At 36.6% G+C, this 12,776-nt stretch overlaps 1 protein-coding gene across 4 annotated transcripts in view; it reads left to right on the forward strand.

The window, feature by feature from the left end:
- Nucleotides 1-12,048, forward strand: part of CCDC170 (coiled-coil domain containing 170) — a 37,278-nt gene extending 25,230 nt beyond the window's left edge. For 3 of the 4 annotated variants that reach the window (XM_015858194.2, XM_032443217.1, XM_015858196.2), the window contains 5 exons: nucleotides 2,223-2,423; nucleotides 3,806-3,979; nucleotides 5,221-5,463; nucleotides 6,266-6,502; nucleotides 10,676-11,815. In XM_015858194.2, the coding sequence (XP_015713680.1) occupies nucleotides 2,223-2,423; nucleotides 3,806-3,979; nucleotides 5,221-5,463; nucleotides 6,266-6,502; nucleotides 10,676-10,876 (1,056 nt within the window). In that variant the 3' untranslated portion in view covers nucleotides 10,877-11,815. Of the gene's footprint in view, nucleotides 1-2,222; nucleotides 2,424-3,805; nucleotides 3,980-5,220; nucleotides 5,464-6,265; nucleotides 6,503-10,675; nucleotides 11,816-11,872 lie in introns of those variants that run through there. The other variant, XM_015858195.2, reaches the window with a different exon arrangement.
- The last annotated feature ends 728 nt before the right edge of the window (nucleotides 12,049-12,776 follow it).

A 12,776-nucleotide genomic window follows, 5' to 3' on the forward strand; every position in this document is an offset into this window, starting at 1 on the left:
ATAGTGGCTCTGAGATGATAAAAAACCCTAACCAACTGGAATGTGATAAAGTATTAGGAAAAAGAAAGTTAAGAAAATTCAAAACATAATAACACCACGGTGTATATCCATGGCTGCTGCATTCTGTGCAAAGTTATGATAATGTAATTATTTTAAAAAAGAGCTTTTAAAAAATGCAGGAAAAGGTCATGGTTGTGTCCAGAGGCTTCCATGCAGGACAAGATGAGCTCAGTTTGGAATGGTGAGTACAGTGCAGAATAGAGTTACCAGCTATGAGTACAGTGATGAGAGCTGTGCCAGCTCTAATGACTTTCAGTTGATAGGATTGTAAAAAGAGAAAGAAAGCACTGACCGTGAATGTGCATATAAAACAGAGGAAGCTTAAGATAACATCTTACCAAACCAGAATAGTGCATATATTTTTCTATTTAGTTCCAGTGGGGATGAGCCCAGCTATCCCCAAGGTAATAGATGCCTCTGGAAAGTTCGATTTTTTTGTAACTCAAGAAACAAAAGATACCATTCTAAAATCATCTGGTAGTTATATCAGGAAAAGGAAGAGGAAATATGCATGGTGTGCAAATGATGGGCACAGGTTAGGATCATAGGACTATAAAATATCCTGAGTTGGAAGGGACCAGCTTCTGGCTCTTTGCTGCACCACCCAAAACTGAAACGCCATGTCTGAGAGTGCTCTCCAAATGCTTCTTGAACTGTCAGCTTGGAGTCATGCCCACTGCCCTGGGCAGCCTGTTCCATGCCTACTGCCCTCTGGTGAAGAACCTTTCCCTAACACCCAGCCTGATCCTCCCCAATGCAGCTCTTTGCCATTATGGAGATCAGAACTACAGGAACAACAATATCGTAACTAACTGAATACAGGCACAGGATGCACCTGTTTTTGGAAGTCCCTGAGCTGTCATTTTTTTTTTTCTTCCTATGCGAGTTACTCCTGGATGCTCTTGATGATAAAGTAATAGTGTTGATTTTGGTATCCTTCTGTTTCTGTAATCTCTTGGGACCTGCAGGATCCTTGTGACCAGGCTTTGCACGCAGCCCCTCTGCAACCTGGGAAAGGATCCTGTGCCCACAGGCAGATACACAAGCTACTGAGCTGTTTCTTCTGCTGGGTGATATACAGCGCAGAAAAGCATGAAATGTGTATAACTGTTCTTGCACTTTTATTGCAGTTTAGAGTTTACTGGTTTAGTATTTTCTACTGCTGTACAAGCAGCAGTAATTTCTCAGTTGTTTCTTAGGTAGTTAGTAAACTACTGTTTGTATTGAATTGTGATCTAAGTTCTGTGCCATAAAAATTAATGGGAGTATTGTGTACGTGTTATTCATTTCATCAGTCTAAGGCAAAGTGGAGCTTAAAATGAAGAGATGAGTAGAGGAGAGTACCAGAACACTGAGTTATAAATACAATGTATTTGTAATGTATTTGTATAATTTATAATAATTGTTAATAGTTTATCTAAGCAGAGGATTATGTGACAGTAGGAGGAGGAGAGATGGAAAGAGGGAAGCAAGCAACTTTTTGGATGGAATTGAGCCTTTTATTATTTGGCAGTAGTGTAATCAGATGCTTTCAAGTATTAATTTATAAGTAGTTTAAACTTACAAGTCATTATGTTTTAAGTAAATTCTGCAGAGTTAACAGTGTTTGAAGTGTTTTCAGAAGGATTGATCCAGTGTCTTGTTGTGAGGTTGTATGCTTCCAGCCTTGGGTTTTGGCTAGATTACAGAAATCTTATTTTTAGCGCACTCTTTTAGTTAAAGACAACTTAACAGCTGTGAAGCGCTCCTCTGAGATTTAGTTATCCATACTTACATTCTCATTTATACACTTCATGTGTTTGCTAAATTGCTTGTACGTGTTTTTCCAATTCGATTGCTTCATAACTTGTGACTTTTTGGCGCTGCAAGGTATTGCTGGTTTGCTAACATCTTTGGATAGGTTGCATGTAAGCTCCTCAAATTTGATTTGACTCATTTTAACTATTGTTTTGCTGTTTACTTTTGGGTGTTTTATGTCACCAATTTTGCCACTTGCTCTTGGTGGAGTTTACAAAATAAGTTTGCACTTATTTTTTTTTTTATTTGTATGTTTCACAGTTTTCTTGTTTTAGATTTTTCCCCTTTTTAATAATTTGAGGATAGATCTTATGTATCTTTACAAACATACGTAATTCTGTATGTTTTGTGGACTTGCTCCCTAGACGGTATCTCAACTTGAAACCCAGATAGCTAAACTGACTGAAACTTTGGAAAATCAGACCAGATCATACCAAGAAGCTCTGGAGAGAAACAGAAAAGTTGAAAAACATTCTGAGAGCTTCCAGGATCAGCTGAAACACTTAGAAGAGGAGCTGCTGTCTATAGGTATGATACAAGATGGTCTGAAGCTTGAAAAACAAAAAGTGAGTACACGCGTTATTTTATTTTGCATAAAAATAAGTAAAGTCTGAGATGATACATCTAACTATTGCACTGATCACTTCGGTACTATTCAGCAGTGCAAGTAGTGTGAATTAGCGTAGTAAGACTTTGTGTAGCAAGTCACAGTCTGTTTTCTTTAACGGACTTTTCTAGTTGGGAAAGGTGGATAAGCTGAGTTCAAAATTGACTTAACATGGAGGAAGGGAAAGAAAAAAAAGGAGAGGGATTAAAAGAAAGTCTCTAAATATATCAGAAGTCTTTCCAGGGTTCTTTGATTTCAAAGCTTTTTCACGTTTCTGTGATATATCATCTGGTCCACAGTCTATCAAAATCCTGCAGTCCTTGATCCTCAACCATTGCTTTGTTAATTGTATGAAAACAGCTTGTTAGCTTGAAACATGTTGGCATACTGAGAATTTGAAAAATGAGAGCTGAACCTGTAACCCAGAACAACTAAGAAAGACAATGTGTGTGGCTGATTTTAGCATATTACCAGGCAAAGATCAATGCTAAGTGAGTTGATTTTGCAAAAAAATTAACAATTTGATGCTGTTTTGTATTGGTCAATGGTACAGTAACTTTTCTGTATGGAACATCCACCACCTTAGGAGTGGACTAGAAAATGGAGCTGTTCTTTCCCTTCTGTTTCCTCTGTGAAGAGCACATGGCAGTAGATTCTTAATTTCTCTCTGGATTTTACTGCATTAGAGAGATTTTTCTCCCTTGTTGATAATCACTTCACTGCCTTCTGCTTTTTTTTTTTTTTTTTTTAAACTTAAAGCTTTTTGAGCCAGAAATATCATGGGGGGAAAAAAAAGCTGATTCTTGCTATGTTTTATCATCTTCAGCTCAAGCAATAGTTATGTAACTGTTTAACTGTTTTTTTTGTTGTTTTTTTTTAACCTGTTTTTTTTTTGTTTTTTTTTTTTCAATGGTTATGATCTGCAACAGAAGTAAAAGAAAACTAAGGCAAATAGAGTTCTTAGTGAGGAGAGCTGCCACTAAGTGGGATGCAGCTGCCCTTTCCTCCTCCCTGCCAGCATAAGGTCATAGGCAGGAACTGAGGTCAAAAGCAAACACACACACACCTAGTTCTCCTCTTTCTGCAGAGGAGCAAAAGCCAATCTAGTCTGATAAGAAAATAAAGTAGGTCTAAGGATTTATGAACAAAAATGTTGCCTAGGAAAGGACAAGTAAAGAATTTGAAGATTTTTGGGGACTTACATGTTAAAAATATATCCTCTTAGGTATGAGTCTGTAGGCCTTGTACAGATGGTTTTGAGTAGGGGGAATTGCTTCTAAATTATTCATCAGGGATTTTAATGAAATTTTGTTCTTTTTCCCCATTTTCCCCATCCCTTAGTATATGAACTTTCTGGAACAACTTAATGAAAAGATGAAGCTGGATAGCATAGCAGCAGAGGTTGGATTTGATATGAATGTGAATGCAATTCTGGCTCGAGTAGAGCAATTAGTCAAACTGGAAGGTGATGCAGTGATTGAAAACAAGACAGTAACATACAGCCTAAGAAGGAAGGTAAGCAAAACTTACTATTACTTTTTTATTTCCAAAGCAAGACAGTGTTTTGACTATGTTTGTGTGGTGGCTTGCTAGAGGCAAAAGACTGAAGCTTCACAAATGTACAGGGAACATTAAGGATGTCCATTACATTACATAAAGATAAATATTTGTAAACTATGCAGATGAGTTGCATATCAGAGCAACTAAAATTGCTGTTAGTTAAATATCAGAGACTGCTTTTCTCAGCTTCTTAAACATATAATATTATGCCTATTTATATAATTTTTAGTACATGAGTAAAATATACTTCTATAAACACCAACTCTTGATGTTTACAATTAAAAATATCTAATGGGAAGATGTTGATATTTAAATCTAAAAGGCTCTGGTGGGAAGGAGGGAATGTAACACAAACTTCTCTAGCAGCAAATAGAGCATTCTTTGTACTTCACAAAGAACTGCAGCATTTTGACAAACTGTGGTCATCTTGGATAATGTGTGCAGATTTAATCAGACGCCAGTCAGTCACTCTGTTGTGACAAGATAAAGTATTCTGATGTTCAGCTTATCATAGTGGTTTGAAATTTAGAATGAGGTCTATTTAAGGTTTAAGGCCACTTTTTTCTTTTCTTTCTTCTTTCTTCTTTTCTTTTTTCTTTTTTTATGGAAACAACTACCTCTCTGAGTGAACATTAACATTCCTCAGGGTACAGCCGGGCAATCAGTTTGGTAAGCTAAAAATAAGTCACTTCCTGAGCACCAGGATTACAAAACTAAGCTGCTGAACTTTGTATCGAAGTAGTGGATGAGTGCATTCTTATTTCTGTGTGATGACTCTCCTTGCATGCTAGCCTTAATAAACTGGTTAAACATAGAAATATCTTAAACTACTGCACTGGAACCACTGTCTGCATAAGGAAAGTCTGTTGCATCTTGCATTTGACAAGTTCCTTATATATGGGACAATCTCTGATGTTCTGAACTATGCACAAGTGGTTGTGTTCAAACAGCATGCAGTCTGCACATGAATACATTTTAAAAGATAGTGCTTAAGTTTAGGGATGGAGAGGCACAAAGACCTGACAGTATAAAGGGTACCAAGTTAATGTACATATATACTGCTTTACGGAGTTTTGGAGAGAGGATTAGAAGTTCAGCTTAAGCATGCTGCAAGGGGCTTGAATTTATACAACCACCTATGTAATACCATTTGCTCTCTCTCATGCACATAAATTTCCTTGTGTTAATAAAACTAGTTGAAGACTCAGAAAGAAAAACTTGAAAGCAAGGAGTTGCACATGAAACTTCTGAGGCAGAAAATAAACCAGCTGGAAGAAGAGAAACAAGTAAGGACATCGCTAGCTATGGAGAGAGATGAGGCCAATCTCACTGTCAGAAAGTTGCAAAAGATGATAGAGAGATTACAGAAGCAGCTTGATCTGGCAAGGGAAACAAATACTGATCTCAAAGCCAAGCTGTCTGAAACCAATGAACTTAAGGTGAGTCAAAACATTACATTTGTGCTCCTACCCGTGTTTATGTTCCAACTGGGTACAGATGGAGTTCATTTACAATAAATGCATTCATGGAGAACTGCTCAAATCCATGTAGAAAAGTAAATATAATACAATGTATTTAGCACTTTGTCTTGATACATTAAATAACAACTGAAAAGCAACATGTAAATGTTCAGGTTAGTGTAAAAAAAAAAAAAATCCCTTTCATTCCCATCTGCATGTATGTATGTCATCCTGTATTTTCTTGTAAGTGTGGGGAGTCATTTATTTATTTATTAGCTTAAAACAGGCAAGATAATTTTTCATTATTCCAGTGTTTTATTACCTTACGACAGGTGGAAACACGTAGTTTGTGGTTGGTTGTCACCACTGGAAGCAAGGGAGGTTTATTTTATAGAACTGTGTTGTATGGCTTGTGGGTTAAAACAGATGACTTTCAACTGAAGGATTTTCAGCTGCCAAAACATCTGGCAACTCTATTCTTGTATTATTTTCCCAGTGGCTAACAGTGAAGTCCCATTTTGGAGGTTTTTTTTTTCTTTTCTCTATGCAGATACATCTTTCTGCAAAACTTTTTTGCAGAATTAACTGTTTTTGAACAGTCTTTCTGCTGACTGAGTTGGTACTGGCCACTCTGCTTTAATAACTTCTCACTCCATACATGCATGTCCTTTTCTCAAGAATCTGTATGAAAACACTTACTACTGATCAACTATCCTTATTTGCTCATATTAGACAAAATGTGTGAAAAATGTAACATTATTTTACCAATTGCTTATTGCAGATCCGGACTTTGGAGCAGGATAGAACAATAGAAGAACTTAATAAGTCTCAAGGCAAATTGGAGAGAATGAAGGAAAAAGCTGAGAAACAACTAAACTCTGTCAAATCAGAACTCAATTTAAAGGAACAGAAAGCTACTGAAGAAAAAGAAAAAGCAAAAAATATGTTAGAAGTGGCTTCCAGTGAAATGAAAGTGCTTAAAACAACCCTTGAAGAATTAGCAAAAAGAGAAAGACAGGTAGGTATGCAGCTACTCTGCAAGTGCTGGGTGTCACATAGAACAAATGAATGTGATGTAGGTGGGGCAGTTATCCAGCTGTGCTGACAACTTGTGTGAATAAGCAAGGCAGTATTGACTAATGTGGCAACAGTGATTCAGAGAAGCAGAACTCTCCAAGTTTACATGCAAGAGAATGAAAAGTAAATATGCTTTTTTTTTTTTTTTTTTTTCTTTGTGCACTGCAAAACATTCAGTTTACATCACGTTTAGGAGAAGCACAAAAATGTTTGAAAGTTCCGGTCTCTTTAAGGTATGATTTTTCTGCATATTGTGGTCATAAAACCTGCTTACTTTTTGCCAGGTATATGCCACACAACGGGTTTTTTTATTTTTATTTTTTTCCTTTTTAAGGCAAGTGATATTGAATGCAACCATTTTTAATTGATTCGTGGCACATTAGTTTTTTCAAAGTTGGAGAGAAATTTTTTTGTGCTTATTTATCCATAAGAAACACACTGAATGTGCATAAAGGTTATGAGCTGCAAGAAGTTGAAGTGGAAGGCATGCTAATAAATGTGTTCCATTCTAATTCCAGTAAATTAGGAAGTACGTGTATAATTGTTCCATCGCATTCTGTTTAATAAAAACATAGCATCATTGTTAAAGCCAATGGGTTATTTACTTAACATCAGGAATATGTCATTTTAAGATTTTGGTCTGAGTTACTTAGAAGGTTGTCAGTTTATCTAACTAAAATTTTTACATTAGTTTCTGGTTTTGACAACAATTCTGGATTATATTTAAATGCTTTTTCCAAAGATGAGTCTGAAAAAAATATTGTTTTACTCCTGTTGGAAATGAAAAACAACTGGGGATTTTTCTGGAACGGTTTAGCATTCTTGTTTTATAATGAATGTTGGAAATTTGGCAGGGAAATCTCATTTCTTTGTTTGTCTCACATGGTAGCTAAGCATCCTGCACATAGAAAAGGGCATGAATTATATTCAGAAAATTATACTGTGTAGTCATACATTGAGTACTTGTTGAAATCACACAGATGTTGAATTTTTACTGAGTAAACATGAGGTTTTTCAGGCCATTTGAATGCTATTGAAGTGTTCTTTGGCCAAATGTGAAAAATGTGGGAAAAGTGAGGTGGGATACAAAATGCAGAATGCTCAAGAACAGCAAGGTACTAGCTCCTCATTAACCCAGAAAGCTTGAGGAGGACTATCAGCTTGATGTCTGTGGTCACCTGTGTCACAGGAACATTTCAAATGCTTGCAGGGGGAACCAAACTGCTAAATGGGGAGCAAAGCTGTTTGTAAAACCTGTGACTGATACTTGTATAGTGTTGATGAGTATTAATGCCATTTTGCTAATATGAGAATTGCCAGTAATATGCATAACATACCCTCCTGCATCCTAACAGTTTACTTAGCTAAAATGTCTCCTTGAGGTAAGCATACTATTGCCAAGTCAGATAATTAATTATAAACTCTCTTGCTAATAAACACTTCAGACTTCTCCTGAAACATTACCCAAGAAGAGCACCTTCCATACCCAACTCTTTGCCTGCTTCAGACTTACTCATTTTTCCTTCTTGTGGACACTGTGCAGGGGCAAAACTCTCTCTTGTTCTGTAAAAAGTAATGAGTGCAGATGTTAAATGTTTCTCTCAGCACACATGCATATGTTTATTGAGAATATAAGCACCATATGTCTGAATATGTATGTTAAGAAAACTACCAGAAACTGAAATTACTGTTGCCTTATGGAACTGCTTATATGCCTAGGTTGACTTGTACATGCATTTGAATGTTTTTTTTTGTGTGTTTTTCTTTTCCAAGGATATAATTACATTAATTCTGCATAACAATAAAGTATTGAATGGATATTTTCTATTATGTGAAAATTAAAAATATGCAGAACTGAACTACTGCCAACTGCTTAAGATGATTGTTCTTGTGCCCAGAATATACCCAAGTAAAGCAAAAAATAAGGTTCAGATTGGAGAAGCTGAAAATGAACTGGTACTTGGAATTGGACAGTGTTGAATGTTCTTCATTGTGCTTTAGACTAGTCTAAAGTCTGGGAGATGATAATAAATTCAGAGGAGCCATTGACTTCCTTACTGATAGAGACATCTTGACAAAGCGAATGGTTGAGCCATCACTGACTGTATGATGTTTAAAAAGACTAAGTGCTGCATTCTGCACCTGAGACAAGGCAGCAGTGATCCTTGCTAGGTCCTTTCCAACTAAAGATATTCTATGATTCCTGCTAAGTTAAAGAGGAAAAATTACCTTGGCATTTCTGTATTTAACTAGTAATATGCTGGATAAAAGTGAATTTTCACATTAAAAGGGCAAGATATTTCCAGATGAATGGCAATGCCAATTTCTAAGGAAGTTTTAATGAAAGATCTTCAGCAGAGGGTAATGAAGCATATTTTAAATAATGTCTTTTAAAGTAGAATGAACAGGCACAAGGAATTAACAAGCCTGAAAGAAAGAAAGCAACAACAAAACACTGAAAACTTAGGCTAAAAACTTTGGATTAGAAAGGAGACTTTTTAACACTGAAGGTTGGGATAATCATGTCAAATTTTATTGAATTCCTCTTCTTTGTGCCAAAGATTTGAAATGTTGAAGACTTTTGTTTGTTGTTGGTAAAGGTGATATACGTTTCTCATTTAATTGTTTTCCATGTCCTCATATGGTTTAGTACAAGCATTTTAAAGTTCTTTGTAATGTGCTTGCAGCATGGTATCTGCACAGGAATATAACCATGCATCTTGCTTCATGTACAACACATGATGATAGATTACAAAAGATCATTCAGCATGTATCTCCTGTTGCTCTTGTTCATAGTTGTTATAATTCAGATTTATGTCCCCTGGTTCAGCATTTTATATGTCTGAGTGCTGGCTCTGTTTGTCAGTTTGTGTGAGAATTTCTCTTTGCAGGTAAACTGTTTACTGCATTCCCATAGAAGATTTTGTTTTTGAGATGGTGTTATTCTGCTAGTGTGAAAAAGAAAAAAAATTCCTCAATTTTAAGTTCACATAAATGGATGGCTTAAAGGATTTTTAGGGGCTCCATCTTCTTTCCTGTTTAGCCTATTTGCTGATGAAAGTTACTGAATTCTCACCAGATGTGTTGTCCATTCGCTATAGTGAATTAAAATAAATTATCTTTGGCTGCACCACAGATTTCCTGACTTGGAGCTGGGGAACTTGAAGATCAAATAGATAAGTGCATAAGCACAGTTCCTTGAAAAGGAACATTTTCCTTTTTTAATTGTATATGGATGGTAAGGGGTGTTAAGGTATTGATCATCTGGGTGATAAACAGAACGTTTAACAGATATTGAAATATGTCTTATAAGGTGCCTTATCCTGAACTAAGTAAGTCAGTATTCATGTTTGTTTGCTCTTCATGTTTTTGTCTCTTTACTGTTGCAGTCCCTACTGATGATAGTTACTTCTGGCTGTCTATCAATTTGGAACTGATGAGAGAAACAGTTTTCTCTAAGTACCTTGCCAAACTTCCTTCATGTGATATAATTTCAGTAGCTGTGCATAGAAGAACTATGCATTTATTTCTCAGGTTGCTTCTTGAATTTTATTCTACCCTGATTCCAAATCAAGTGAGATACTGAGGCATGCAAAGCCTCCACCTTTCTTCTAACTTTTGCTGTCAGGACCACAATAAAGTGGTGGGTAAGGAGGAGCTGTGGTAGTGAGAGGTTGGGACCAGCACATGCTGTGACACATGCCTGCTAGTTTCTAGCCATCTGTATAGTTAACTAGACCAAGTACAGCTCCTCTTCCCATCATTTCCTCTATTCCTCTCCTCCCACCTTCCCCCCCCCCCCCCCCCCCCCCCCCCGTTTAATGAACAGGGAAGATATGCCTGTGAAGGATGCTAAAGAATGCTTGAAATTGTTTGGTTGTTTTTTGAAATCTTTAGCATCTCATCTCGTTTCATTGTTTGAAGTATCCCCTAAGGGGCCATTTCCATTTTTTTCAGCTCTCTACATTGATGAACAGCAGAAAATTTTATATTTTGTACTGCTAATATAAGTGCTTGTGTTTGTATGTATGCATGCATGTATGTATACGTTTTTCCATGTTTCCTCTTCTTGGTAATTGATGGATTAGTAATTCCTCTCTGTTTGCTCTTGCAGCTGGCAGACTTCCGAGAGGTCATCTCACGGATGCTGGGCCTTGATCTTGATAGCCTAGCTCTGCCTGACTATGAAATCATTACACGTCTGGAAGGGCTGATTCACTTTCATCAGCATCATTTTATCCCCTGTGTCTGTGTCAAAGATGTAACAAGGACAGAAGATGAGCGCTTGGACAGAAATGCACAGTTTCTTCATTGAAGCACACATTTTTGAGGAAACTAAAGTAATTTTTTCTTCTTCCCTGTCTACAAGACAAGCATAGAAAATAGATCTTTTTGTTCCCTCCTTTACAGTTACTTACTTGGGCTGATTTTCAGTGTTTCTATAGGGACTCTGAGCCTAATGGACAGTGAACAGCCAGCAGTCCAGGGAGAGCAAACACAAAATCCCTGGGCAGCATAATACTTCATGATGGGCAATGTGTGAAAAATTAACAGCTTTCCAATTCTAGTGCAGAGGCACTGATGGCATAAGCCACCTGAGGTCTGTTAAGTTTTGGCAAGTACTTGCTGGTGAACATCAGCTTCAGTGATGTTCCTTGTGCTTTACTTCTTGGGTGACAGACAGTGGTGCAATAAAGTGTGGACCAACCAGTTACTATTTCCTTTGCAAAATGGGACTTCTCTGTGCATTTCTATGCGTAAGAGTTTCAGTTTCTAGGCACCTGGAAAGCTGGCTGAGGGCTATCATGGTCTTAGGAAAAGGGTTTTTTTCTTCCATTTTTCTATTTTAGTCTGCTCTTGAGTAAAAACAAAAAGTTATGCTTTCTCAGCAAAAGGCACTTTGACAGGCTCCAGTCATATGCCTGGCATAGCTACACACTAAAATTATTGATAGTAGAATTGTATGTTGTCTTTGATCATGACATTTTGAAAATGTTTCTTCTACCTGCTGTGTTCCTTGAACAATTAATCCATGGGCCAAGTAAACATCAGTTCTTCTGGGTTAATACAAACATATTAACAATACCCTTGTCCAATTCAGAAAATAGTTTATAGTCTTGATTTTTCAGAAAAAAACTCAGATGATATGTCCAGAATCACCTTTTAATCATGAAAGCCACTTGTCTATCACTCTTTCTGATTGTTAAACTTCATGATTTTAAGACATTCAAACAATAAATATATTTTAATAGTACACTAAGAAATGATTCTGTGTTTTTGTCTCTTCCTATTATGTATTTTATGTGGATAGGCAGAATGGTGAGGATGACTTACCTATGTATGCATGACTACGGTGGACTTCCTACAGTATCACAGCAAACAATAATTCACTAAAACTGAGTGCTACACTAAGACAAATGAGACTTTAAGGGAGGAAAAAAAAGATAAAAATACTTAAAAAAAATAAATTTGATGTCTGGCTATGAACTTGGAATATTCTTGGTGGCTTTTGTTATTATATCTCTGAAAAATCATTTCTCAATGACTTGGCTTAAAAAAAAACACACAACGAAAACATCCATTCTTTTGTGTCATCAATGGCTTTTAGGAAATATAATAATTTATCTTATGCTCCTGTGTCTGCTTGGATTAAAGTCAGTTCTCTTTCTTGTTCTAGGATGCAACGTTGCTTTTCAGGTAGAGTTTAATAAAAGGAGTAATAACAAATTTGAGTAGGCTTAAGTTTATGAAAGCACTGCTTTCCAAGTACAATGAATTGAACTGTAAATACTTCCAGGCATCTTGGAAAAGGATGGTAGTAATTTGCTAATTACTTGAGAAAATACAAGTGTGGGTTTTGCTGACTCTTAGGGAATTCTTCTTCTACTATTGTCAGTAACCAACAAAGATGTTTCTTTACATGAGTTAAAAACAGATAATATATATTTTATCATATTGTATGCATTTAATAAACTGCATTAAGAAATTAGGTCCAGTCAGTCCAGATAACAGCTGTAACTGTATTAGGCTGCGAGCTCACAAATCCTAAACCCTGATTTCCTAATGCTTGCAAAGAGACTCTGTCTGTTGCCATGTGCCACACTCCTATATCCTGTCCTCCGATGACTGCTGTGGCACCAGCTGTCACCTTCCAGCCCTGATGATGCCACCAACAAGGTTCTCCATGTTACTTCAGAGGAGGTGGGTATTCAGAT

This window comes from Coturnix japonica, chromosome 3 (genome assembly GCF_001577835.2).
Source record: "Coturnix japonica isolate 7356 chromosome 3, Coturnix japonica 2.1, whole genome shotgun sequence".
NCBI lineage: Eukaryota > Metazoa > Chordata > Aves > Galliformes > Phasianidae > Coturnix > Coturnix japonica.